The following is a 25,336-nucleotide window of genomic DNA, read 5'->3' on the forward strand; positions in this document are numbered from 1 at the left end:
CTGGGAAGAGGTAATCTCAACTCAGAAAACACATCCATTAGATTGGCCTGGAAGCAAGTTTGTGGGGCATTTTCTTGATTGATGGTTGATATAAGAGGGCATGCCCAGCCTGCTGTGGGTGGTGCCATCTCTGGGCAGGAGGTCCTAGATTGTATAAAAAAAGGCAGGCTGAGCAAAGCATGGAAAGCAAGCCAGGAAGCAGTGTTCCTCCATGACCTCCCCTTCAGTTCCTGCCTGCAGGTTTCTGTCTCGGCTTCCCAAAGTGACAAACTGTAAGATGGAATAAATCTTTTCATCCCTAAGTTCTTTTTGGTCATGGTGTTTAGCAATAGAAAGCTAACTAGAAGACTCAGCTGCTCTTTCCTGATTAACACTGCATGTAATATGCCGGGCAGTGGTAGCGCATGTCTTTAATCCCAGCACTTGGGGGGCAGAAGCAAGTGGATCTCTGAGTTCGAGGCCAGCCTGGTTTACAGAGTGAGATCCAGGACAGGCTCCAAAGCTACACAGAGAAACCCTGTCTTGAAAAAACCAAAACAGAGTGTTTTAAATCACGAGCTGTATAGAGGGCACGGAGTGCACACTGTTCTTTCCTTGCAACTGTTCTGGAAGTTTCAAAAATAAGATGATTGTCATGAATTCAGAAGCTTAAAGCAATTCCTCCAAATTCATGCCCTGTCTTAAGGGCACGAATTAGTGCACTTCACTGGACCCCAGGACACCAGGCTCTGGATTCTCCTTTGGAATTCAGGATCCTATTGTGTGTGTGGAAGCAAGAGAAAACCCTCAGGAGTCGCCCCTCAGGTGCCTGCCATTCGCTGTTGTTCTGATGGTATTGCAGATTGAACCTAGAACCTCAAGCATGCTAGGCAGGTGCTTGACCGCTGAGCTGGGTCCCCAACCTCCTTTTCCTTTTGTTTATTTTGAGTTAGGGGCTCACTATGTGGCTCTGGCTGGCCTGAACTTGTTATGTAGACCAGGCTGGCCTTGAACTCACAGAGAGCCACTGCTGCTGCCGATGAGTGCTGGGATTAAATGTATGCACCATCACACCCAGCTTACTTTGTAAGTTGTTCAGGATAGCCTTGACTCGTTGTAGACCAGGCTGGCCTTGAACTCACAGAGAGCCACTGCTGCTGCCGATGAGTGCTGGGATTAAATGTATGCACCATCACACCCAGCTTACTTTTGGAAGCAGGGTCTTTGTAAGTTGTTCAGGATAGCCTTGACTCGTTGTAGACCAGGTGGGGCTGAACCTGCAATTCTGCTACAGCACCCCAAAAGCTGGGATGATAGGCCTAGGCCAAGAGCCAAGTATTTTAGGCTTCTTAAAATATTCTTTTTATTATTATTATTATTATTATTATTATTATTATTATTATTATATTATTTTGGTTTTTTGAGACAAGGTTTCTCTGTATAACAGTCCTGACTGTCCTGGAACTCACTCTGTAGACCAAGCTGGCCCCAAACTCACAGAGATCCGCCTGCCTCTGCCTCCCGAGTGCTGGGATTAAGAGAACATAGGGTCCTCTAGAGCTGGAGTTACAGGGTTGTGGCCCACCTGCCATGAACGCTGCACACTGAACTAGGGTCCTGTGGAAGAGCGAGGTGTGCTAACCGCTGAGCCATCCCTCCAAACTCCTGGAATAAATGTTTACTTCTGTGTATACAGACATCTCTGTGTGTGTACCACATGTGTGGGGGTATCTGTGGAAGCCAGCAATTGTAGCCCCTGAAACTGTAATTACTGAGTTAGGAACAACCCGACGTGGTGCTGGAAACTGAATCTGATCCTCTGGGAGACTATCAAGTGTTCTTACCCACACAGCCCCATTCCTGTGTCTTAACAAGCTCACCCTCTGTCCCTGCTGCTTTTCCTCTCAGGCCAGGAACCCTCCACCCGCTGGCCCAGCCCCTGGGACCGCAGCGGGCTGAGCAGCTTTCGTAGCCCACAGGACTCAGCACCTTGGCACCCGGCTACTCCCACCCTTCCTTCTTCTCTTCTTCCTTTCCCTCCCAAGGTGCCAGCCAGCCCTCTATCCTCCTCAGGGGCTTCTCTCTCCCTAATCTCTAAGCACGTGAAGTCTCAGGTGGGAACCTGAACAAGACAGAAGAAGTGTGAGTCTGAGACTCTTCAACTGTTGCCCCGACTCCTGTGTGGCATACACAGAGCCCCACCACTAGTTAACCTCCGAGTTCCCAAGCCCCATTCTCCTGGGCCCTTCCTGGATCTTGTTTTCCGAAGCTCTGTGCCTTAGGGCCTTTCTGTGCATGGACCCACCTTACCACCTGGCAGGGCCAATGTGAGGTATGGACTTCACCTCACCAGACACCTGCTAGCACAGGCCCACCGCCTTGGGGAAATTCTTCTTATGCGCCCAGACTCCTGGAGACCTTCTCCCAGAACCTCCTCCACTTTTCGGGAAGTAGAGGCAGCCCAGAGCAAATGGGCTCACTGTGGGCAGTAGGCCTTGTTGGGGGTGGGGGGGTGCTAAGATGCTGAGGGATAGCACCAGAGCTGGATGAACAATACTGCACAACCCCTTCCAGAAGCCCACTTAGGACCCGCCCACAGAGCAGGGGTCTGGGCTGCGTGGGCAGGGAGAGGAACAGGCCCTCCCTGCACAGCTGGTACAGTCAGACTACACCCTGGCCCAATGGGCCTGCCTTCACCCCAACTCCCTGTCACATGCACAGGCTCCCACGGGCTTTTTTTTGCTTATTTATTGAAAACAAACATCTGTGCGCTATATACAAGGTCCCGCTCCCCGGTGGGTGGCGGGAAGGGCCAAGCTGGATGGGAGAGCAAAGGCAGCTTGAGGGGACAGGGAGGGGGCAGTGGCCCCTCACCTGGCCAGCAAGCCCAGCTTCCCCATTCCTGCAATTCCACCAGGGCCGAGGCAACCACATTCATGGCTTCCCGTGGGTATCCTAACTTCTTCACAACAGCAGAGTGAGGGAGGCTCTTGATGCAAAGGAAGTAGGCAAGCTGCCCAGCCCCCCCTGCAGTCAGGGATGTCCACGACAAGACATCTGTGCAAGACGCTGGCCTGGGCAGACTCGGGGCCGCTGCAGAGAAGGGTCACAGGATGCTTGGGGCAGCCCATGTCACCCTGGGAAGGTGATGGTGCTGGGTAGGGTAAGGGGCTGGGCCAAGACCCAAGGCTTTAAGGCAAAGCAGGGTGAGGGTATGTGCAGCCCAGGGCCAGGCCAGCCTTTGGCACGATTGGGGGAGGGCGGCCAGAGTGACCGCAGGATGAGGCGAGGATGGTGGTAGTTGGGAGGAGGGCGGGAGCCCTTTGGTCCTGAACCTGGCTTTCCAGGGCCTGGCATGTGTGACAGGGTTATGGCCACCGCCTGACTTCTGCCCCCCACAGTTGCATCCCTGACTTGTTCCTGATGGTCAGCAGAGCGTGTCCGTGTTGAAGGAGAGCTGGGCCTGGAGAAGAGCAGACAGACCCGGTGGGAGCTGAGGACATTCACACTGGGCCTTCCCACTGGCTGGCTCCTGGAGCTCCCGAGTACTCTCCCCCCACTAAGCATTCTCGGGCGTCTGGCCCTCCTGCCCGCCCGGTGTGGTAGTCACAGCCTGTAACCCTCCCCAGGCTCTGGTTTCTGGGAATCCCCGCCTCTGATCTGGGGTCTTCAAAGCTGCCAGCGTGTTCTAGGCTCTGCCTTTGGTTTCTGACCACCCCAGTTTCCCCATATCCACTCGGGTCCTGAGCATGCGTGAGTCCCTCCCTGTCCTATGACTCTAGAAGGCAGGTGTTATCTACATCGAGTTCCCTCACTTAGGTCCTTCCGCGCGAGCCTCTGGGCGGGAGTGTGGCCGGGAGAATACGCTGACCACTCACCCGCTCTTCCTCAAAGCTGATGAGGCCCTCATCCTCCGTGTCCAGGTCCTCAGGCTCATCGGCCACCAGTGCCCGGAGCTCCGTGGGGGCGGGGCGGGGCCGCAGCAGGTTGAGCAGTCCAAGCGGGGACGGCAAGGTCGAGGGTTCAGTCTCCTGCTGCTCCACATTGTCACTCTGCTTCTTGGCAAAGTTCACAAACACCTGTGGACAGGTGGTGGGCTAAGCGACCCGGGCGGATCCCGGAAGACGCAGCCCAGGCCGTGCGTGCGGCACACTCACGTTGTCCAGGGTGGTCTGGCTGACTGAGTAGTCCTCGATGCCCAGCACGCCCACCACCTGCTCCATCTTGCTGAACACCTGAGCCAGAGAGATGTGCTCGGACTTGAGCTGGTACTGCACCTTCGTGTGATGCCGTTCCTGGGAGGAGGTCAGGGGAGCGCGGAGGTCAGCGGCCGCCGGGGCCGGGCACGGCACGTCCTCACCCTCACTCCACCCGACCACACCCACCTTGAGCATGGCCTCTGGGAAGTTCCGGTTGAAGAACCGCACCACATCCTTCACATTCTGGCTGCTTTTGGTCCTGACCGTGATCATGTAGCCATCCCCAAACCTGGCGGGACACAGGGGTGGCCGGGAGCCCCGTGGGCGAAACGGAGCTCACCCTGTCTTCTGCAGCCCCCTTTGACTCACCTGTTCTTGAGGTGCTGGATGCTGCCCAGGCAGCGCAGGCGTCCGTTCACCATGATGGCCAGCCGCGTGCACAGAGCCTCACACTCCTCCATGCTGTGGGCAGACAGCACAGGCTGGCACCAGAGGGACGGCCAGAGGCCCATGGAGGGGTCGGGGAGAGGCACACCTGTGTGACGTCAGCACCACCGAGCGTCCCGTCTTGATGAGGTCCAGAATGAGGTTCCACAGGAAGCGCCGGGCCTTAGGGTCCATGCCAGTGGTGGGCTCATCCTAGGGCAGGGGTCAGTTCATCCAGAGACATAGCCCACCCAAACCGGTTCTACCCGTCTATCCCCTGGCTCATCAGGAAGCAGAGGGGAGCGGGGCACCCTCCCCTCAAACTCACAGAGAGGCCAGAATGGGTAGCTGTCTCCCATGCCCGCAGGACTTACCAGAAAGATGAAGGCAGGGTACCCAATGAGCGCAATGGCTGTGGAGAGCTTCCGTTTGTTGCCCCCGCTGTAGGTCCCAGCGGGCTTGTCCGCGTACTTCGTCAGTTCCAGCTTCTCCAGGGCCCACTTCACCACCTAGCGGGGCCAATAGGAGGGATAACGGGGCTCCCCCTTCCTAGACACCGACCGGCGGCACAAGTCCACCGCCACGTACGCACCGGTGCGCCCACCGGCTGCTTCCCTCCCGACCTCACCTGTGCTTCGTCCTTCCAGGGGATGCCACGCAGCCGCGTGTACAGCTGCAGGTGTTCCCGAGCCGTGAGCTCATCGAACAGAGCGTCGAACTGCGGGCAGTAGCCAAGGCTCTGCTGTACCTGAAGCAGGTCCTTGAGCACACTGGAGACAGAGGGCAGTCAATACCCCGCACCTGCCCTCCGCCGCCACCCTGGGGACACGGTCACCCCACTCCTCCATCCACACCCACGCCTTCGCCCCCGACGGGCAGGGTCGCCCGCTCGACCCCTCACCCCTGCGGCTGGCTGCGTGCCCGGAGGCGGTCCCACACGGACACCCTCACATCCGAGCCTCCCTGCAAGCGCGTCCGAGGGGCCCGGCAACCCCACCTGTGCCCGTTGACAAAGGCCTCTCCTCCGGTTGTGCTCTCGTCGCCGGTCAGCATCTTGAAGGTGCTGGTCTTCCCCGCTCCGTTGACGCCAAGGAGCCCAAAGCACTCTCCAGGGCGCACGCCCAGGCAAAGGCGGTCCACGGCCAGGATCCGGCCAATCTTCCGAGACTTGTACACCTGGCCCGAGAGCCTTCCCGCTCAGCGAGGGACGGGGCTCCCGCCTGGCCTGCCCGTCCCCACCCGCCGCTGCTGGAAACCTCTCCCCACCCCATCCCCCACCTCCTTTCCCACAGCCCAGAGCCCACCTTGGTCAGGTTCTCGATCTTCACCATGTCGTTATCAGCATCCCCACGGAGCACTCTCTGCCGCTCACTGGCCACGTCCACGTCGTCCTCCACAGGTTTAGTAGACACAGGCAGGCGTCTAGGGCAGGAAAGTCGGCAGGGCCCGGCCAAGCCACCCACCCACCCCTACCCAGGGTCCCTGCCATCACCCAACACTCTCCACTCACTGTGGCTGCCGCAGGAAGTTATACTGGCACATGATGGTGAGGAAGAATCCCACGAAGCCCTCCACGGTCATGGCCACCAGCCCACGTGTGACAATGTCCCACTCAAATGGGGACTTCATCTTGTCAAACTGGCCTGTGGGAGAGCTGGTTCAGGGCCTGAGACCCTCAAGGAGTCCCAGTCACCCCAGCACTGGAACTCACTGAGCCCAGGACTAGGCAAGGCCACACCCTGCGGCCCCCTGCAGGCCTCCACGGTCCACCCGGTGTTCGCCAGACTCACCAATCTTGGCGTAGTATTCGTTGATGTACTCATTGTAGGCCATCTCCATGAGCCCGTGGCCCAGGTTGTAGTTGGGGAAGATGAGGAAGCAGCTTTTCAGGTAACTGTTGACAACCTTCAGATCCTGGGGGGCCAGGCACACAGCTCAGCACGGCCGCCCCAGGCCGTGCCCCGCCGCCCAGGCTCCCGACACTCACCTTGTCATGCTCAAAAAGCTGCAGAAGGAAGGTGGCCACGGTGGCCGTGATGCCGATGAAGAGATTGATGACGATGAGGAACACGTAGGCTGAGCTGGGGACCTCAAACCAGAAGGAGGCTGGGTACATGATGGGCGTGATGGACCACCTGTGGGCAAAGAGCCGTGGTCACAGGGGACCCCCGGGCAAACCCCGACATACTCCACGGCCTTCGCCAGCTTACCCGTAGAGCAGGAACAAGGAGAGCACCGCTGGGAAGTTGGTGGGCGACGTGTAGGCCGGCAGGTCGAACACGAACAGGATGATGACGCAGCAGGTCGCGGGGACCAGGTAATTGAGCTGCAAAGGCAGAGGGAGCCGGTGAGGACTGGGCACGAGGCCAGGAGACGGGGATGGGAAGGGACCATGCGGGGGCACACCATGTCCCACACGTAGTTGGCTAGCCAGTAGATGACAGGGTTGCACCCGCTGACGAACTGCAGGTGCTTGGCCTTGGTGGATTTCTCTGCCACGAGGAAGACCACGAAACTGGCCGGGACGAAGGACATGGCCACAATGATGAAGATGGCGATGACCACGTCTGTGCCCTGCAGTCTAGAAGAGGACGGGTACTCAATTCCAGGGGGTGCTCAGGGCCACAGGGGGTCCTGCCCCTCCCCCAGCACAGTTCGGCCGCACTTACAGGTAGTCCAGGGAGAGGCTGGCACTGGTCTTGTTCATGGGGTGGTTGGTGACGGTGATGCCTGCACACAGGGAGGGCAGCATGAGACCCTTGCACCCTTCCGGCTCAGCTGCGCCCCCTCCCCGCCCCTCAGCCCTGACTTTCCTCACCGTAGGCTGCCGGGTTACCCTTGCTCTTGGGCAGGTTTGCCCGCAGGATGGCATTGTTGAGGCTGTTGAGGTAGGTGGGCATGCTGTGGTAGCCCTTGTTATTGTAGAGCACCTGGAGAAGCACGTGGGCCTCAGAGAGGCTCGCAAGACTGCGAGAGTCTCTGCGCACAGGGCCGGGGGCCAGGGAACCGGGGCGGCACTTTACCTGGGCCACCCTTCGTACTGCGATCTTCCGCACCATAGGCGGCGCCCGGGCACCGAAGGAGGCTGGGATGGACTTCTGGACGTTACCAAAGGTGATGGCTCCATATCTGTACAGGACGTCGGGGGAGACAATGAGGCTAGGCAGCCACCACCAGCCACCCCGTGTTCACGGCCACCGCAGGCCCGACTCACCGGTGTAGCCGGAAACGGTCAGATGTGAAGAGCAGGTACTCAGAGACATTGTGGCCGGTGATGTCGGTCAGGATGTCACCGGTGACTACCCTCATCTGGGGCGGATGCCCACCCACACTGCTGGGGCAAGAGAAGCCCGTGCCCTGTGCAGAGCAGGTACAGCGGACAGGCTCGCGCACTAGGCGTGGCAGAGACGGTGCCGACGTCCACGTCTCTGTGGGCACAGCGCAGCACAGTGAGATGGGTTACTCGTGGGCACGCCCCCCAGACGCCTTCCGCGAGGCGGTACCTGGTCCAGCCGTAGGTGGCAGGGAGGCGTTCCAGGCTTGCGGCGCGTCCTCATCCGGGGACACCGGGGAGTCCGAGGGGGCAGGCGAGGGTGGGGGCGGCACGAAGTTGGACAGCGGCAGTCCCTGTGTGAAGGACTCCAGGCACATGCTGTCGAAGAACCGCGCGGCCAGCAGGCGGGACTCTCCGCTGCTAAGGTTCAGCATGGGCCCCAGGGAGCCGTTGGCGGGAGACTTGAGCACACAGGTGGCACCCACGCCAGAGGGCAGCCGGAATGTGCTCACCAACTGCTGGGGGCTGGCATCAGGGGACAGCCGCAATCTAAGGGCACGGCAGTGAGTTAGGGGATGTAAGTCTCAACGCTAGTCCTCCCCTGCGCTACCGCCCCAGCCCACGGCCTCACCGGTACTCCCGGCGTTCCTCATTAGCGTAGGGGATGAAGTTGCCGCGGGGCTGGGTATAGTTGTGGTACTGAGACGGTGACAGGACCAGGGGAGGCAGGTCACCTGGGGGGTGAGCATGAGACCTGAGCAGGCTCCAACTACCTGACGCAGCCCCCAGATCTTGATTCCCTTTTCCCAGTATAGACAGAGCCCAGCTTTGGGGGTATGACTCCCCAGGAGGCAGGACCCTCTCGTGAGCCCCTGAATAACGTTCAGAGGATGGGGAGAGGGATGGAGAAGGGTTCTCCAGGAGGCCGGGAAGGACGTGAAGCCAGGAACCCAAGGGCCAGAGGGTAGCCTTGCCCCAAGCACATGAGGCCAGGTAGCCATACCTATCTCAGGAACAGACAACGCCACGGTCATGGCCACACAGACAAAGAAGGCAGGCAGCAGAATCTGAGAGCAAAGAGCTTTGGAGTTTCGACGGGCACAGTGGAAACGCTTCACCAGGAGCCCATGGAACTGCCGCATCTTCAGCCACCAGCCCTCCAGCTTGCGGCTGCCCTGGCCTACCCGAGCCAGGGCCTCCATTTCTGCCTCTGTGCGGAGAGGCGGGGGTGAGCAGCCAGGACCGTGCCACCCTTCTGGACCCTCCCCGGCCTCCCCAGCAGCTGCCACCTTGTAAGCTGACATTGTCTGGGTCCTGCAAGTTGTCAAAGAGGGGACGGTAGTCACCGTAGACATCGGCGTAGCCAGTGCCCTCGTCACCGCGGGCAGAGCCCACGGAGGACGCAGACAGCAGTGATGCCTGGGACTGGGCCAGTTCTGAGCACCGAGCCAGGTTGCCAGCTTGGCCCTCCACAGATGTCAGGCCGTCTGCCCCAGGCAGCACATCCTTCCGGGACTCCTTCACATCTGCAAAGAACAGAGGCAGGGAGGGAGGGAGGGCTTGGAGGCACGGTACCCCAGGGCAACCTCGTACCTCAGTCCCTGTTGCTCACCCATGACCCCAGGCCCTGACTGGATCCCAGCTTTGGGTTAATATACCTGTGGCTACCGTATCGTCCACCAGGAGTCTATACTGATCCTGGGGAATCCCACTTCCCGAGTCAGAGCCATGTCCCCAGGGGCCCTTGGTGGGTTGACCAGGCTGATCACCAGCTTGGGAACTCTTACCAGCTTCGCTGTTCTCCAGTGACTGGTCCTCCTCAGACACCTTGAGGAACACCTCCTCCAGGGTTGTGTCCATCAGCCCAAAACTGCTCAGATGCAATGCATCCAGGCTGTGCTCCAATTGCTGTAAAGAAGCTGGGTGAGGCCAGAGCCACGGAATGCAGGCAGGGGCGTTGCTCATCTTTTCTAGGGGCACATTGTGTCCCCAGCCACCATGCTCAGCCCTCACACCTGGAAGAGGCGCTCGAAGGCCCCCTTCTTGACGGCCTCGCTGGGTAGGATGTAGGAGAGCTCGGTGCTGGTGTCGGAGACCAGCAGGGACGAGGCCACGTGCTTGCGGATGAACTGGGACACCTGGGGCTCCGAGCAACTGCTCAGCTGAGCACGACCTGGGGGGCTGGACACCAGCCCTGGCTCTGGGGAGGAAGAGGCGTAGAAGGCGATTCACTGGGGGTGGGGGCTGAGGAAGGAGGAGCCTCGGGAACCTAGCCGGCAAGTCAAGACGGGGCTTAGCGGTGTCCAAGTCCACCGGGTATCTGGTCCTGATGCAGTGAGGGTAAGGATGCACCTCTCCTCGGTAGGGAGTCGTGGGGCGGGGAGGACCAGGGGCCGGTTCAAGTAGTCTCGGTACAGACCTTGGGAGGTGCCAGGCTCTGCAGGCCGCTTGACCAACGTGAGGCGGTACCCATCACCATAGGCACCCTTGAGAAAGAGGGGAGAGCCGCAGCACTTGAGCTTCCCGTGGGAGATGATGGCAATCCGATCCCCCAGCAGGTCGGCCTCATCCATGTGGTGGGTGGAGAGGAGAATAGTACGGCCTGGGGTAGGTCCAGATCCACGGTAAGGGGGGCATCCAGGGGCAGGCAGAGACCCACACAGACTACGGCCAGCCTGGCATCCTCTCACCTGGCTTGTACTTCAGAATGAGGTCCCAGATGGCGCGGCGAGCGTAGGGGTCCACGCCAGCCGTGGGCTCATCCAAGATAATGGCTCTAGAGCCACCCACGAAGGCAATGGCCACCGAGAGCTTGCGCTTCATGCCTCCAGACAGTGTCTGCACCAGCGAGTGCCGCTTATTGGAGAGCTCCAGGTCCTCAATCATCCTGTGGGTCCAACAGGAGCATGATGGACAGGAGGGTGATGGACAGATGGGAGGGTGATGGACAGATGGGAGGGTGATGGACAGAGGGAGGGTGATGGACAGATGGGAGGGTGATGGATGGAGAGGTGATGGACAGATGGGAGGGTGATGGATGGAGAGGTGATGGACAGAGGGAGGGTGATGGACAGAGGGAGGGTGATGGACAGATGGGAGGGTGATGGACAGATGGGAGGGTGATGGACAGAGGGAGGGTGATGGACAGATGGGAGGGTGATGGACAGAGGGAGGGTGATGGACAGAGGGAGGGTGATGGATGGGGAGGTGATGGACAGATGGGAGGGTGATGGATGGAGAGGTGATGGACAGAGGGAGGGTGATGGACAGAGGGAGGGTGATGGACAGATGGGAGGGTGATGGACAGATGGGAGGGTGATGGACAGATGGGAGGGTGATGGACAGATGGAGGGTGATGGACAGAGGGAGGGTGATGGACAGAGGGAGGGTGATGGACAGATGGGAGGGTGATGGACAGAGGGAGGGTGATGGATGGGGAGGTGATGGACAGATGGGAGGGTGATGGATGGGAGGTGATGGACAGAGGGAGGGTGATATGGGACAGAGGTGATGGATGGAGGTGATGGACAGAGGAGGGTGATGGATGGAGAGGTGATGGAATGGAGGGTGATGGACAGATGGGAGGGTGATGGACAGATGGGAGGGTGATGGACAGAGGGAGGGTGATGGACAGATGGGAGGGTGATGGACAGATGGAGGGTGATGGACAGATGGAGGGTGATGGACAGAGGGAGGGTGATGGACAGAGGGAGGGTGATGGACAGAGGGAGGGTGATGGACAGATGGGAGGGTGACGGACAGATGGGAGGTGATGGACAGAGGGAGGGTGATGGACAGATGGGAGGGTGATGGACAGAGGAGGGTGATGGACAGAGGGAGGGTGATGGATGGAGAGGTGATGGACAGATGGGAGGGTGATGGATGGAGAGGTGATGGACAGAGGGAGGGTGATGGACAGAGGAGGGTGATGGACAGAGGAGGGTGATGGATGGAGAGGTGATGGACAGATGGGAGGGTGATGGATGGAGAGGTGATGGACAGAGGGAGGGTGATGGACAGAGGGAGGGTGATGGACAGAGGGAGGGTGATGGACAGAGGGAGGGTGATGGATGGGGAGGTGATGGACAGATGGGAGGGTGATGGATGGAGAGGTGATGGACAGAGGGAGGGTGATGGATGGAGAGGTGATGGACAGATGGGAGGGTGATGGATGGGAGGGTGATGAATGGGGAGGTGATGGACAGATGGGAGGGTGATGGACAGATGGGAGGGTGATGGACAGAGGGAGGGTGATGGACAGATGGGAGGGTGATGGACAGATGGAGGATGATGGACAGATGGAGGGTGATGGACAGAGGGAGGGTGATGGACAGAGGGAGGGTGATGGACAGAGGGAGGGTGATGGACAGGAGGGTGATGGACAGAGGGAGGGTGATGGATGGGGAGGTGATGGACAGATGGGAGGGTGATGGATGGGGAGGTGATGGACAGATGGGAGGGTGATGGATGGGGAGGTGATGGATTTATGGGAGGGTGATGGATGGACGGGAGAGTGACGGATTTATGGGAGGGGATAGACAGGAGCAGAATAGACACCAGCAGAGAGGAGGGCAATGGATGGGAGGGTGATGGACCAGAGGACGGTAGGCAGGAACACGAAGACCTCTTATCCCACCTCATCCCCACCCCCTCCCGACTTCCGCATCCAAGCGTCCACAGCACCTGCCTCTGCTGACGCGCCCCCCATCCCGTGCACACCGTGCCGTCCGCCCCTCGCGGCACCCGCCCTCACGGCGCCCGCCCCCTCGCGGCACCCGCCCCCTCACAGCACCCGCCCCCGCGCGGCACGCACTTGTCCATCTCTTTGCGGATCTCCTCTTGTGCCATGCTCTTGAGCCGTGAGTAGAACCAGAGGTGTTCCTCCACGGTGAGCCGGTCAAAGAGGACGTTGTGCTGCGGGCACATGCCCAGGTTCTTGCGGATCTCGTCCATCTCCGTGCGGATGTCGTGCCCATAGATAGTGGCTGAGCCCGACGTGGGTGGGAACAGTCCGGTCAGGATAGACCTGGAGTGGGGGCAAGTGGGGTCACAACCCACCACACCCTGAGGGAACCCTGTCTTCCAGTTCGCTAAGCTCCCCTGTCCCTCGACACTCACATGGTAGTGGTCTTGCCAGCCCCATTATGGCCTAGGAAAGAGACCACCTGGTTCTCATAGAGATTGAGGCTCAGTTTGTTCAAGGCCAGCTTCTTGTCATTCTTATAGACCTTGGTGAGCTTGTCCACACAGACGACCAAGGGCAGGTGGGTGGGCTCCTCCTCCATACCGCGTGTCTCCTCTGTACCAAGGCTGGGTCAGCAGGACGGGGCGCAGCACCAAGGCCACCCCGGGCCCCCAAAACCCAGCACCCACCCCATTCAACTTCTGACCCTGGCCTCACCAAAGTGGCGGCTCTCCATGGCACAGGCCTGGTCTTCCTCCATGACGCTGAGGCGTGGTGTGTGTGCCCATGGCCAGCTCCACTCCCAGGCCTCTGTCCGCCCACTGCCCAGCCAATAGGACTTCTGCAGTGGGAAGTACCAGGGCCGGGGCAGCCCATACATGCCTGGGGGTCCAGGAGGGGAGAGGCTGACGAGGGCCTGGAGGTGACAATCCACCACAAGGGCCAAACGCCACCAAGAGGAAGGTGGAATCCCAGTGACCTTGTCCCACCCCTGGTCCCTCCGTTGATGGGCTTGTACCTGGGTGTACCGCCTCAATGTACCAAGTGAGCACGCCATAGACCACCGTGTCCACCATAAGCATGGTGACAGCAAGGAGCAGGTTGAAATCATCCCCTTCTACTGGGGACTGGCTGAATGTGTGCCACTGGATACCCACGCCTGCCACCTCATACAGCGCAAAGTACTTGGAGCCCAGGCCAAAGGCTGTTGTGGACATCAGGGACTGAAGAAAGAGGGGTGTCAGTAGGTGGGCAGGGTTTGGACACCCCACCCTGGCCCTGCCTGGCCACGATCCTCACCGCAATGCACTTCTCGAAGGCAGTGATCTTATCATGGGCCACTTCCTCACGGATTGCCACATACATGTAGGGAACGTAGCTCAAGAAGTAGATGATGCCACCACAGGCCGAGGCCAACTTAGCCTTCGAGTACAGCACAGACACCAGGAAGCTGGAGTGGGAGAGGCCACAGAGCTGTCAGCCCCGTGGCGCTTGGCTCTTGGCCACCTGGGCCACCCCTACTGGGCCCAAAGGAGCTCCAAGAGAGGAGCCTGCCTATCCCAGGGGGTTTCCCAGCTCCCTGCAGTGCTCACCAGAACATGATCGTGGCCACGGCATAGACGGCAAGGAAGAGCCAGATAATGAGCACGTGGCTGTGCATGAGCACCTGGCCGTACTTGAGGATGGCGGTCAAAGCTGTCACTGAGATGGACAGCTGCACAAAGCCTGTGATGAACCAGGCCACCCAGTGCACGGCGTTGTTCAGCCCCATCGTCTTCATCACCTGTGGGGTGGGGCGGCAGACCATGTCCCTCGGGGGCAGGGACCAGAGAAGAAAGGACCGTACTGCCCTCCCCACGGCCTGCCGGAAGCGGGGGTGCCTGCAGACCCCCAGACCCACCTCCTTGAGCCGATGCTCTTTCTCTGCCACGATATGCTGAATAGTCATGGCCACAGAGTAGACCCAAGAGATCACCATGCACAGTGGCATCATGTGCTCGATGACAAACAGGAAGCTGAGGGGGAACACGTGTTAGCAGGGGCTTGGACCCGAGACCCCCAAACCCCCGTAGGCGGGCACTCACTCATCACGCGTATAGCAGGGGTACGGGAACATTTGCACATAGTTGCCAGGCTCCACCACGTCGTGCCCCACAAATGTGTTGATGATGGCACGCTCCATCATGTCTGGGGGCAGACGTTGTGTCAGGGCAAGGCCGGGGGCCCCCTCCCGTCCCACCTGGGCTCAGCCCCTCACCCTGGATCCAGACGAAGCCATAGAGGAAGTAGAAGCGGCCACCCGTGTTGGGCCCTGGGCGCCAATAAGCACGCCGAATCTCATTGGTTTTCTCAGTGAAGCTTGAGTTCTGGCGAATCTTGTAGTGTACATGTGGAGGGAGGGAGCCATCCTTCCGCGTCTGGAAGATCACACCTGGGAACAGGAAGCTGGTGGAGTGTGTGGCCAGAGGGCATGGAGGGGGGACACACTGTGAAGGGGGCACTCCAGGGGTGATAACGGGACAGATGAGGTGTCTTAGAAAGAGGTGGAGCAGGGCTGAGGAGTAACAGGGGGATGTGGCAGGGCCAGCATGTGGAGTGTGGGACCAAAGTGAGGCAGGTGAGGGGGAGATGTGGGAAGACGTGGAACTGGTGGAGAGGTCTGGGCTAAGGGGCAGGAAGGTAACGGGGGACATGGTAGGGGCAGGGCAGGCCTGAGCTGGTGAGAAAGCAGGTCTGGAGGAGACACAGGACCTTCGTAGGAGGGGGAGGAACTCACTGGCAAACACTGTGACGTTATCCTGGTAGGCCTGGTTGAGTGTGTAATTGACAATGCTCTCCTCATCAGGAAAACCCTTGAAGATGTCTACACTCACCTGGAAAAGGGGCCATCATTGGAGCTGGCCCTCGAAACGCACGAGGGAAGAGGGGTCCTCGTGCTCACCCCCGCCCCCACCTTGGACATGAACTGGATCCAGCCACAGGCTGCATTGTCAATTGTGTCCAGCTGCTGCAGGAGGGCTGTGCCATTGGGCAGTGAAAAGTTGTCCTGGCGCAGGGCAGGCGGCAGCTCCTCCAGGGACAGGTTCATCGCTTCAGGGTGCAGGCGCAGATCAGCCACGTACTGGGTGGAGAGTGGCGTTCAGGGTACGGCTCGTACCTTTCGGCTCTGAGCAGAGGAGCCCAGCACAGGTGCCCACCCACCTTCTACCCACAGCACCTGCTGCAGCCAGTGGAGATGCTGCTGCAGCCTGCCCTGCTCCAGGAAGCTTCGGATCTCCGAGGAGATGTTAAGCCAGACCTGGGCGTAGTGCGTCACATTGCCCACAAAGGCAAAGGTCTCGTTGGCCTGCAGAGAATGAAAGCTTGAGGCACGGGGCTCCAGGAAGGATCCAAGCCAGCCTGAGAGTCCTCTACGCTCTCACACGCCCAAGGGAGTGTAGCCCAACTAGTACCCCTACTCAGGCCAAACTTCTACCTGGAGGTTTCTGCCTCGCCTTTCTACAGTAGCCACATGAAATTCATTTTGCCATGACCCACAGCAACAATGCATGCTTTTGAATCCCACCCGGCAGCCATGCATGCTTTTCTGGCTCTTTCCTTCCACATGCCCCTTGAGCACTTAAGTCTGATCTTCATTTCCCCCCCCCAAGAAAACAACCCTCCAAGGTCAAGGCCTTGCCATGCCCATTTCCACTCCTGGCTTACACTCTTCCAACAAACTCTCTTCCCAGACTTCAATGGTCCTTGCACCCTGCTCATTTGATGCTACTGGTGTGTGGGGGCGTCTCTGAACATACCACCCTGTCCCAATCAACGTGGTGAGGGGTGGGGGCACTGTAGCCAGACCAGTCAGCCTTTCCAATGCATCCCTGCAGGAACTGTTAGGAGCTCTCAACAGAAAAGCTGCCGAGGGCCACTCACCTCCAGTCCTGAGACTCCCCGTGCCAGGCACACTACCCGGGTTTCATAAAGTCAACTCGAGCTCTTACCGGTCCTACATAGAGTCCCGGGCCAACAGAGCCCTCACTCGGGCTCTTGCTAGGCTTGTATTCCTGCCAGGGAGACATGACCCAAATGTGCCAGACCCACACACCTTGAGGATAACACGGTCAGCTTCCGAACCTGCTGGCGCATACAGGATTTTGGGGTTGCTGGTCATGAGGTGCACAAGAAGGCCCAAGTTCCGTTGCTCTTTGCTTGTGAAGCCCAGGGAGCTCATGTTGCCCCTCCGAAGCGCCTCAGGCTCGATGGTGCTGGCAGAGACAGAGCACCAGGAACAGGGCAGAGATGTCAGGACCGGTGGGATGGGACACTTGGGATGGCTCAACAGAAGCCGAGGGACAGGCTAAGGTGGGGTGTCAGGTTATGCATAGGGTGAGCTTAAATGTAGGGGCAGATAGCTTCCAGAATGGAGTCCATGCACAGGGCCAGGCAATGGGGTCAACTCCCTACTACCCCATGACTCTCCCGTTCCCTCCATGCCTTTGTTGCTGACCTACCGGTTGTTACCACACAAGATGGGCTGCAAGCCAGCCCAGAGCTGCACAAAGGCTGAGCACTGGCCTTGCAGAGTGTCCGGAGAGGCGGGAGTCACAGGTGGCTGGGTTCCCTCCTCCACGGTGGTGTTGGAACCCGTGCTCGCCCCTGGTCCAGTGCTGTTGGCCACTCCACTCAGGCTGCTAGCTTGAGATGCGGGGGCCCGGCCAGCACAGGCGCCTTGGGGCAGCAGCAGCGCAAGAGCTGAGAGGACGTCCACATCCTGCAGAACTTTCTGGGCATCCAGCAGGTCCTCTAAGAGTGCCCGCAGGCTCCGTGGGGACGGCGCCTGCTGCTGGGGGTCTGAGCCGTTGGGGACATCCAAGCCCAGCTGAGGGGAAGACCAGGCATGTGGAAAATGGAGGCTGGGAGACAGGCTGAACTTGGTGGGAGGTGACTCGGGGAGGTGGCTAAGTTCAGGAATGGAACAGGAAGGGGTGTCAGCAGAGGGCAGTGCTTGGGAAGATGAGGGAGGTTCCGCAGTTTAGGAAGTCCTGGCCAGGGCTAGAGCTAGAGCTTGGGGTGAGAGGTGGGAAGGAACCAAGCCTAGAATGGGGTAAGGGGTATCGCTCAATTCCAACCATACCACGCAAGGCCAGGGTGCAGGAGCCTCCCACGTTCAGGCTCCACGTAGCCCTAGCACCTCTTCCAGGCTGGTCAGCATTGCTGGCCAGCTGACGGGCAGGACCTCACCTGCTGGGCAATCTTGGCCATGTCCAGCTGGTTCCGGAGCTCAGTGGCCAGGTCACTGAAGCGTTGGGCACGAGCTGTCGCCTGCCCACTGCAGACGGCATCCCGGTAGCCCTGCAGGTCTACCTGATGACCCTCAGGCATGGTAAGAATCCGGCCCAGCTCCCCAGAGCCTGGCGCACAGGTGAGCTGCTCCAGGAGGGCGGGGGCCAGCAGCAGCTCCTGGGGGCAAGGGACAGGGGGACTGGTAAAGCCTGCACCCCCACCGAGAAATAGCCAACGGCCTACTTAAGGTAGCACAGGATTTCGCCCTGACCGTCCACCGTGTTGGCTCTGTGCCCGGGTGCCACAGTGCTGTGGGAGCACCCAAATCACCAGCCTGCCTCTACTTCCCCGCGCACACCACAGATCCCCAGAATTTATGCGTAACTAAGGGAGAGCCGTTTCTTCCACCCTGGGACAGACCTCTCACCTCCATTCGTAACAGAGGATCGCTACCCAGGCGGCTCCATGGCTCCTGCTTCCGGAGGAAACCCAACTTCCCATCCAGGGCAGGCAAAGGACCCCAAAGCAAGTGATAGACCTGCATTGAGAGGGAGTCTGGCTCAGCAGGAGCCCCCGAGTCCTGAGAGGAGCGCAGACACACTTGCGGCCCCTCCCTCACGGCTGTAACCAGGGGCGAGGGGGAGAGCAGAAGGGGGTGACCACTACCGAGACACGCCCCCCCCCTCACCTCGGAAGGGTCCACACGGGCCGCCAGGAGGGCCTGGGCTGTGCTGTTGGGCAGCGACAGGTTCTGCATCAGGAAACGCCAAAGCTCCCTCTGGTCCCTGGCCACCGAGTCCAGAGAGAAGGAAGACACTGGACGGGCAGGAGGATGGGACTGAGGGGCCGGCTCTAGCTGGGGCTCAGGTGTCCCAGATAGGCTCTGAGCAGAGCAGCCGGCACCGCACTGGGCCTGCCTCAAGCACGCAGGTAAGGGACAAGGTGGTGCAGACACAAGGACCCGGGGCCAGAGGCAGGCTGTGACCCAGAGTGCTAGGCCCTCCCCCCAAGCCGTCCCCACACAGGGCACACCTGCAGGTCTGGCTGAGTGGCTCTCCCAGGTGCCAGGGCCTGAGCTGAGCGCCTCCAGATGTTGACGCAGGGCCTCGAGCTCTGAGCCCAGGCTGGGTCGCACTGGGTCAAACAAGTTGCCTTCCTCCACGACTCGGTTGAGGCGTTCTAGAAGCTGGGTGACCCTGCGACACCACAAGACACCAGCCGTTGGCCACGGCGTGAGGGGTAGGGGTGGCCGGCTCCCCGGGCACGGGGTGGGGGGGGGCACTTACGTGGAGTTGGCATACTGCAGGAAGCCAAACTCATCCCGCTGGCCATCGGGGCAGAGTGACTGCATGACGGGCAGGATGCCGGCAGACGTCAGGGGGGCCGCGGTGTAGAAAGCTGGTGGGAGCGAGGATGGGGGAGATGGGGACCAAGAGAGATGTTTGAAGACGGTCGGGAAGGAGAAGCAGCTTCAGGCAGACTAGGCTGGGCGCACAGAGCACCTGGCCCCCAGCTGAGCTAAGGCAAATGACGCTGGAGGTCAGAGGTCAGAGGGCCACCTGCCATCCCTTCCCCTGGAACTCCCAGCACATCACTCCTTAGCTCGTGCAGTACCCAAATGCCCCAACAGTCCCCCGCCCCTGCTTCCCACAGAGACCAGGGTAGCACATGAGGCACCCCTTGGCAGTGACCTCTGACCTCTCAGGCCAACTGGTTAGCAGAGTGAGTGCCATAGCCCAAAGGAGTCTGAAGGGAAAGTTGCAGGCCATCCCAGCCTCACCTCAGGCTAGCCCAGGCTCAACCCAGGAACCCCACCCTTAGAAAGCATGGCCAGGCGACCTCACGGGTACACTGCCAAGCAGATACTCCGATGGCTTGACCAGGGTATCAGCTATGGCCCGGGTGGCCTGGCCCTTCACTGCCCACCTCCACCCACATCTCAGCCCACCACCCTGAGTGATAAGCCAGCCTTTCCTGCTCCCGGGCAGGGGCTTCTGCAGGACCCAGCTGCTGGGAGGCTGTTAAGGCAAGCAGTAGGGGTGCTTAAGCCGCACCCGGGGGACCTGCCAGGGCATCCATGGCTGCCACCTGAGCCAGCAAGGAGGAGGTGGCTGCTCACTTACAGACTGCATGCAGGCCGGGCCGAAGAGGACAAGAGACCATGCAGGGTGGGGGGCAGGTCAAAACAGAACAGAGGAAACTAGTGAATGCCTGGACCCTCCAGAAACAGGCACCGTCGTCATTCACGGCCACAGTGGCCAGCCCTGACCTCCACGGCCTGACCAAGACACGTGGCCAGGGCCACGTGGGGAGCAGGCACTTGGGTCATGGCCTCAGGGAGCCTTGGGAATGGGGACACACCGGGGCTGACACAGTGCACACAGGACTCCTCTTATCCCTCCCTGCCCACCCACGTGCCCAGGCTGCGCCTGCGCCTCACCTTCCTTCACGGAGATGGTGGGCTTCTTCTGCCGCAGGCCCAACAGGATGAAGAAGAGGACAAGCGGGATGAAGATCTCAAAAGCCAGGACCCACTGGAAAGGGTGGACCACATGAGGCAGTCTGCCCGTCCACTGCCTGTCCAGGGCTGGACATGATGAACATGTGCTGGCCTCCTCGAAGGACCAGCCCAGCCATGTGCACCCAGCGGCCATGAAGGTCAACACAGGTTTCTCAGACCCAGCCAAGGCTCTAGTCCCTCCCAGCACACCAAGATGTTGAACACTGTGTGGTGCCACCACCTCGATTCTCTTGTCCTCCAGCTTAGATTGTGCCTGTCAAACCATGGACCTCCTACCCTCTGAAGAGGTCCAAGGCCCCCAGGAACAAATTAGCCGGTTTGTGGTCAGCTCTCACCCATTCCTTCACCCAACTCCTCTTCTCCCTGGCAACCTGTTGAGTCTGCTGGGTGGGAGCTTGGAGGACTCTTGGCCAAATGTGGTCTCTGACCGCCCTGAGCTCCCACCTGTACCTCCCCTCTCCTGCAGCGCCCCTATAAACTTGGTGTTGGAATCAGAGAGATGAGGCCCAGTGTGAGTAAGGCCCAGACTGTGACCAGGGCCCTGAGCCTCCGGCAAGCACGGTCCCTGAGGCAAAAGCTTCTTTTCCTGCTCTAACTTCTCAGGGCCAGGCTGCAAGGTAGGCCAGAAGTGCCAAAGCCCTGGGGCCCAGGCTCACCTCTCAGTGCCTCCTGGAAAACAAAGGGCTGCCTCAACTCCTGCCCCACCTCAGCTCAGGGAGGATGTCAGGAAGCTCCCGCTTTTGACACCATAGGAAAGATAGGCCCCCACCACCACCAGAGGCAGCCCTCCTCCATGGCTCTGTAATATCAGGTCTCCTTCACCCTCCTCACCATCTGAGGCGGACTCTGAAGCTCCCCCCCACCCCAGCCACCCAGGAGTGGTGTGGGGCCATGCCCAGCCTGTCCCTGGCTGTGCCTACTGTGCTTTGACAATAGCTCTCTGTGATCCACAACACCCCGCTGTGTGTCCACACCCCACACTCGCCTCAGCCTGTGCCAGCCTCCACCTCCTCTCCAGCCAGGATCGAGTCCAGGGCCAGCTGAGGAAGTGATATGGGCACCCAGGGCCGCAGGACAAATGGGTTTCACACATACAGAGTGGTTGGTGACAGGGGCCACAGTTGAAGAGACAGCCCTACCCATGCCAGGCCCTACCCTGGGCACCTCCGCCCTGCCCTGGGCACCTCCGCCAGAGTAACTGCAGCACAGGCCAGGCCGTCTCTTCCATCACTATAGCAACGGCTGCGCATGAGCTGCTGGGAGGGAGAGTCCTGGCTGGCAGGTGGCAGGCACCACAGGGGCATCTGGTTACAGGCAGGCGGCACAAGTCCAGCAATACCTAGGTGTTCTACCTGGATGACAGCAAGTGACCTAAGGACTCTGTCCCTCAAGACAAGTCCAGTGCTCACACACCGCCCCAGTCTCCATGCCAACCCTGGGCCTGAGCTGCCCTCCCTGAAGCCTAGTGCTTGCTGGGGTGCGGGAGTGAGAAGAGCAGCTGACACCCTAGTGTGATGTTGGGGCCTTCCACCACAACTACTCAAGGCTGGTGAGCCTCCTATGGCTGCCAGGGTAGACCCGTGTCCTTTGTACTACTCAACAGAGGGGCAATTGAGGGACAGTATTTGGGAGAAGAGATCAAGAAGGGCGGAGGTCCTGGAGTCCCCTCCAGACCATAAGCTTTGCCCAGGTGCAGCCCTGACCGCTGCAAAGACGGTCATCCCGGAGGAAGAACGCCACCCTGGGTACCTCACTGCAGCCAGAGGCTAAGGATCCCCACTGCGGTCCAACTGGTCTCTGGGAATGGGGACCCGGGAAGGTCCTACAGACCAACCCAACCTAGCAGGCACGGACTGGCCCTAGGAAAGAAGCAGTGAGCATCTCCGCCTGACTGTCCAACCACTGGACTCTTCTCCAAGCCTGGCGTGAGGCTCCCGTCAGATGCAGGAACTATGTTCTAGCCTCTGCTCCTCGGACTAGCACCAAGGCATGCCTACATCTTCCCTCCATGGCCCTTCCTCTGGTGACTCAAAGGCTAGAGTAACTGGCCTGCTCCTTCAGACCCCACACCAGCCAGCCCCAGACAACCAGGACAGGGAACGTACTCAGTCCTGGCATCAGCCAGGGCCAGGTGCCCACAGGAATCCTGCCAGGCCTTGGTGATGACTGCTACCCATTCTGCCTATAGCCCAGAGTTATGCACCTGAAGTACTCAAAGAGGAATATAGGAGGAGTATTGTTACCCGAGGGGTCCCTGAGTATGAGCTGGTTAAAGTCCCTTCTTTAGGCTCCCACACTCTCTGGTCTCCACCCTGCAAAATCCCAAGAGCCCCCAGATACTCTTGCTGGCCCAGGACTCTCTGGGTGCCCTTGCCCTTCCAGGGACCGGAATAAAAACCAACAAGGCCAATGGCTTCCTGCTCCTCACCCGGGACTCCTACCCCAACACTCTCACGTTCTGGCTGCCCTAGACAGGTACTGAGAAGCCAAGCTCTGCTCAGCAGGCCCCAGCCCCCAGAGAGGCCCGAGGCAGGAGAAATCAGAGGAGCTGCCTCCGGGGAAACTGGCCCTAAAGGACAAACGGGTGCTGGGATTTGACGGGTTGAGCTAGCACAACAAGGACATTCCCGGGGGTGAGAAAGCAGGAGTGAGGGTCTGTGGACATGCCAGGATGGGCTAGGAAAGGAGAAGGGAGGAGGAGAAGATGATGGAGGGAGGAGGAGAAGGGGGAGGAGGAGGAAGGAGGAGGAGGCGGAGGAGGAAGAGGAAGAGGGCGGCGGCGAGGGCTGCTTGGTACCATCCTCAGCCTAAGGTGCCTGCCCAAGGGCAGAGAAGCCGTAAAGGGAAGGCAGAGACAGGTCTCTATGGGGGCTCCAGAGGCGGTGGGCCCAGGGCTCGGAGCCCCTAAGCTGAAAGCTGCGCCCCAGCCAGCGCTCTGTCCCTGGCACCTGGGCTTCGCCGGAGCTCAAGTCCAGGGACCACCTGCCCCCACCCCAGCCTGCCAGAGCGCGCTGCGAAGGGCGCCGGCCCGTGACTCAGCCGAGCGAGCGCTGCGAGTGTCAGCGGACGAGGGCACAGCCGATCCCGCTGCCCGAGGCCGGGAAGCCCGCGGAAGCAGCGGCCCGGGGACAGGGTCCCCGGTGGCGCCCTCCCGGGGTCTGCGCGCGCCTGGCCCTGCACGTGCACGCCGGGAGCGCACCGGCGCATCGGGCGCGCGGCCTGCGGGGGGGGGGCGGAGGACGGGCGCGGGTCGCTCACCGGGCTCCGGCGCTTCAGCGTCACATTCTTCCAGAGCAGCAGCTGCAGCTGGTGCAGGAAGCCCATGGCCGGGCCGCGCTCCGCCGCCTCAGCGCCGCGGCCCGCTCCTCTGCACGCCCCGCCGGGCCCCGCTGCCCGCCGCGCCGCTCGGCATCGCCCGCGCGGGGGCGGGGCGCTCGAGAGTCCAGGACCTGCTCCTCGCAGGCTCCGCCCCGGCGGCCGCAGCTACCGAGACTCGCGCTCGCGTCCGCGCCCGCCGCCCCCGCTTCAAGGCGTCTCGGCGCTCGGGTGTCCGCCAGGGGGCGCCCGGGCACCCGCTGCACCTGCGCATAGCGCTAGGCCTCTCTGCTCGACCGGCCCACCCGGCGGGAATGCTGTGCTCCCAAGGTCCGCACCTGAACTGGGATCTAGGTGCACACCTTTCCGAGGCCTGGGGAGAACTTGGGCACCCTACACTTCTCCCAGGGGACTCCAAATATGCGCCCCCCATTGGGAGATTTGTGCAGAGGAGTACCCACGGTGTTCCACTGTCCCTCTGGGAACCCTGAAGGAAGCTTGGTCCCCATCAGGTCACCACTAGGTTGGCCCTCCTCCCACGTACAAATGGGGAAGCAGGATCAGTCAATCATTTAGAAGAGGGACATTGCTCCATTAGCAGAATCCCATCTGTGTAGGGTGGGCAATGACCTCAAGTCTCCAAGATGCAGCATGCAGCCCAACAGCAAAACTTGACGTAGATTTTTTTTTTTTTTTTTTTTTTTTCGAGACAGGGTTACACAGATGTAGCTTTGCGCCTTTCCTGGAACTCACTTGGTAGCCCAGCCTGGCCTCGAACTCACAGAGATCCGCCTGGCTCTGCCTCCTGAGTGCTGGGATTAAAGACATGCGCCACCACCGACCAGCAACTTAGATATTTTTAAAAGGAGTCTAGTGCACTGGGTGGTGGTGGCACAGGACTTTAATTCCAGAAGCAGAGGCAGGTGGATCTCTGTGAGTTCCAGGACAGCCAGGGCTACACTGAGAAACCCTGTCTCAAGAAACAAAAACAAACAAACCAAAAACAGAGGATCCCTGATAAGAGGGTGAGGGGGACTTCCCTGCTAGACTACCCTCGTGAAAGCTCTCTTTGTCCCTTATAGACAAGGCACTCGCTGATGAAGTGACCTTTGCCTAGAAGGGCAATAGCAAAGCATGGAAGCCCTCACCTTTAATCCCAGCACTTGGAAGGCAGAGACAGGCAGATTTCCGTGAGTTCAAGTTCAGCCTGGTCTACATAGGGAGTTCCAGGCCAGCCAGAGTTATAGAGAGACCTTGTCTTAGTAAAATAAATAATAGAGAGTAACCACACACATGCAATCTCTACCATGTAAAAGGCAGAGGCAGGAGAATCAGGAATTCAAGGTTATCCTTGGCTAGCTAGTGAATTCAGGGCTAGCCTGAGCTACATGAGACCCTGTCTAAAACACAAACAAACCGACAGGAAAATGTTGGGCACCTTCAATGGTTAGGAGAGACACCGTGGAAGTGAAGATCGAATGTTGCTTTGTGGAGCCTGGGAGTAACACACACACACACACACACACACACACACACACACACACACACACCGTGCAGGTGGGGACAGCTATGGACCAAGCTTTTGGGGGGCCCGGGGTGTCCTCCAAACAGGTTTCTCTCAGAGTTTTAGTTGCATTTAGAACAAGGAAGCTGACGCTGCACGGGAC

The 25,336-nt window shown here is 59.8% G+C and overlaps 1 protein-coding gene across 3 annotated transcripts; it reads right to left on the minus strand.

Annotated features, from left to right (window-relative positions):
* Nucleotides 1-2,709: 2,709 nt before the first annotated feature.
* Abca2 (ATP binding cassette subfamily A member 2) lies at nt 2,710-23,756 on the minus strand. 3 transcript variants are annotated; one of them, XM_028868755.2, is made up of 49 exons: nt 23,613-23,756; nt 20,274-20,367; nt 19,957-19,959; nt 19,120-19,231; nt 18,866-19,029; nt 18,522-18,649; nt 18,261-18,371; nt 17,792-18,010; nt 17,062-17,429; nt 16,656-16,815; nt 15,780-15,908; nt 15,516-15,683; nt 15,339-15,435; nt 14,820-14,993; nt 14,647-14,749; nt 14,463-14,577; nt 14,155-14,345; nt 13,862-14,012; nt 13,581-13,785; nt 13,280-13,444; nt 12,997-13,177; nt 12,692-12,904; nt 10,569-10,765; nt 10,298-10,480; nt 9,894-10,078; nt 9,666-9,786; nt 9,225-9,404; nt 8,882-9,088; nt 8,510-8,612; nt 8,108-8,427; nt 7,819-8,032; nt 7,628-7,733; nt 7,423-7,534; nt 7,274-7,334; nt 7,011-7,185; nt 6,815-6,930; nt 6,592-6,739; nt 6,395-6,518; nt 6,115-6,247; nt 5,909-6,026; nt 5,602-5,780; nt 5,233-5,374; nt 4,979-5,113; nt 4,714-4,817; nt 4,548-4,640; nt 4,365-4,467; nt 4,137-4,274; nt 3,858-4,058; nt 2,710-3,442 (listed from the first exon to the last, which is right to left on the minus strand). In XM_028868755.2, exons 1-49 carry the CDS (start codon nt 23,676-23,678, stop codon nt 3,407-3,409), a joined length of 7,251 nt encoding a protein of 2,416 aa, XP_028724588.1. In that variant the 5' UTR covers nt 23,679-23,756; the 3' UTR covers nt 2,710-3,406. The 3 variants fall into 3 exon arrangements, with proteins under 3 accessions (XP_028724588.1, XP_028724586.1, XP_028724587.1); XM_028868753.2 differs by having other exon boundaries at nt 9,168-9,404; XM_028868754.2 differs by lacking the exon at nt 19,957-19,959 and having other exon boundaries at nt 9,168-9,404; nt 23,613-23,755.
* Between the last annotated feature and the right edge of the window lie 1,580 nt (nt 23,757-25,336).

The sequence above is a fragment of the Peromyscus leucopus genome, chromosome 4 (genome assembly GCF_004664715.2).
Source record: "Peromyscus leucopus breed LL Stock chromosome 4, UCI_PerLeu_2.1, whole genome shotgun sequence".
Lineage (NCBI taxonomy): Eukaryota > Metazoa > Chordata > Mammalia > Rodentia > Cricetidae > Peromyscus > Peromyscus leucopus.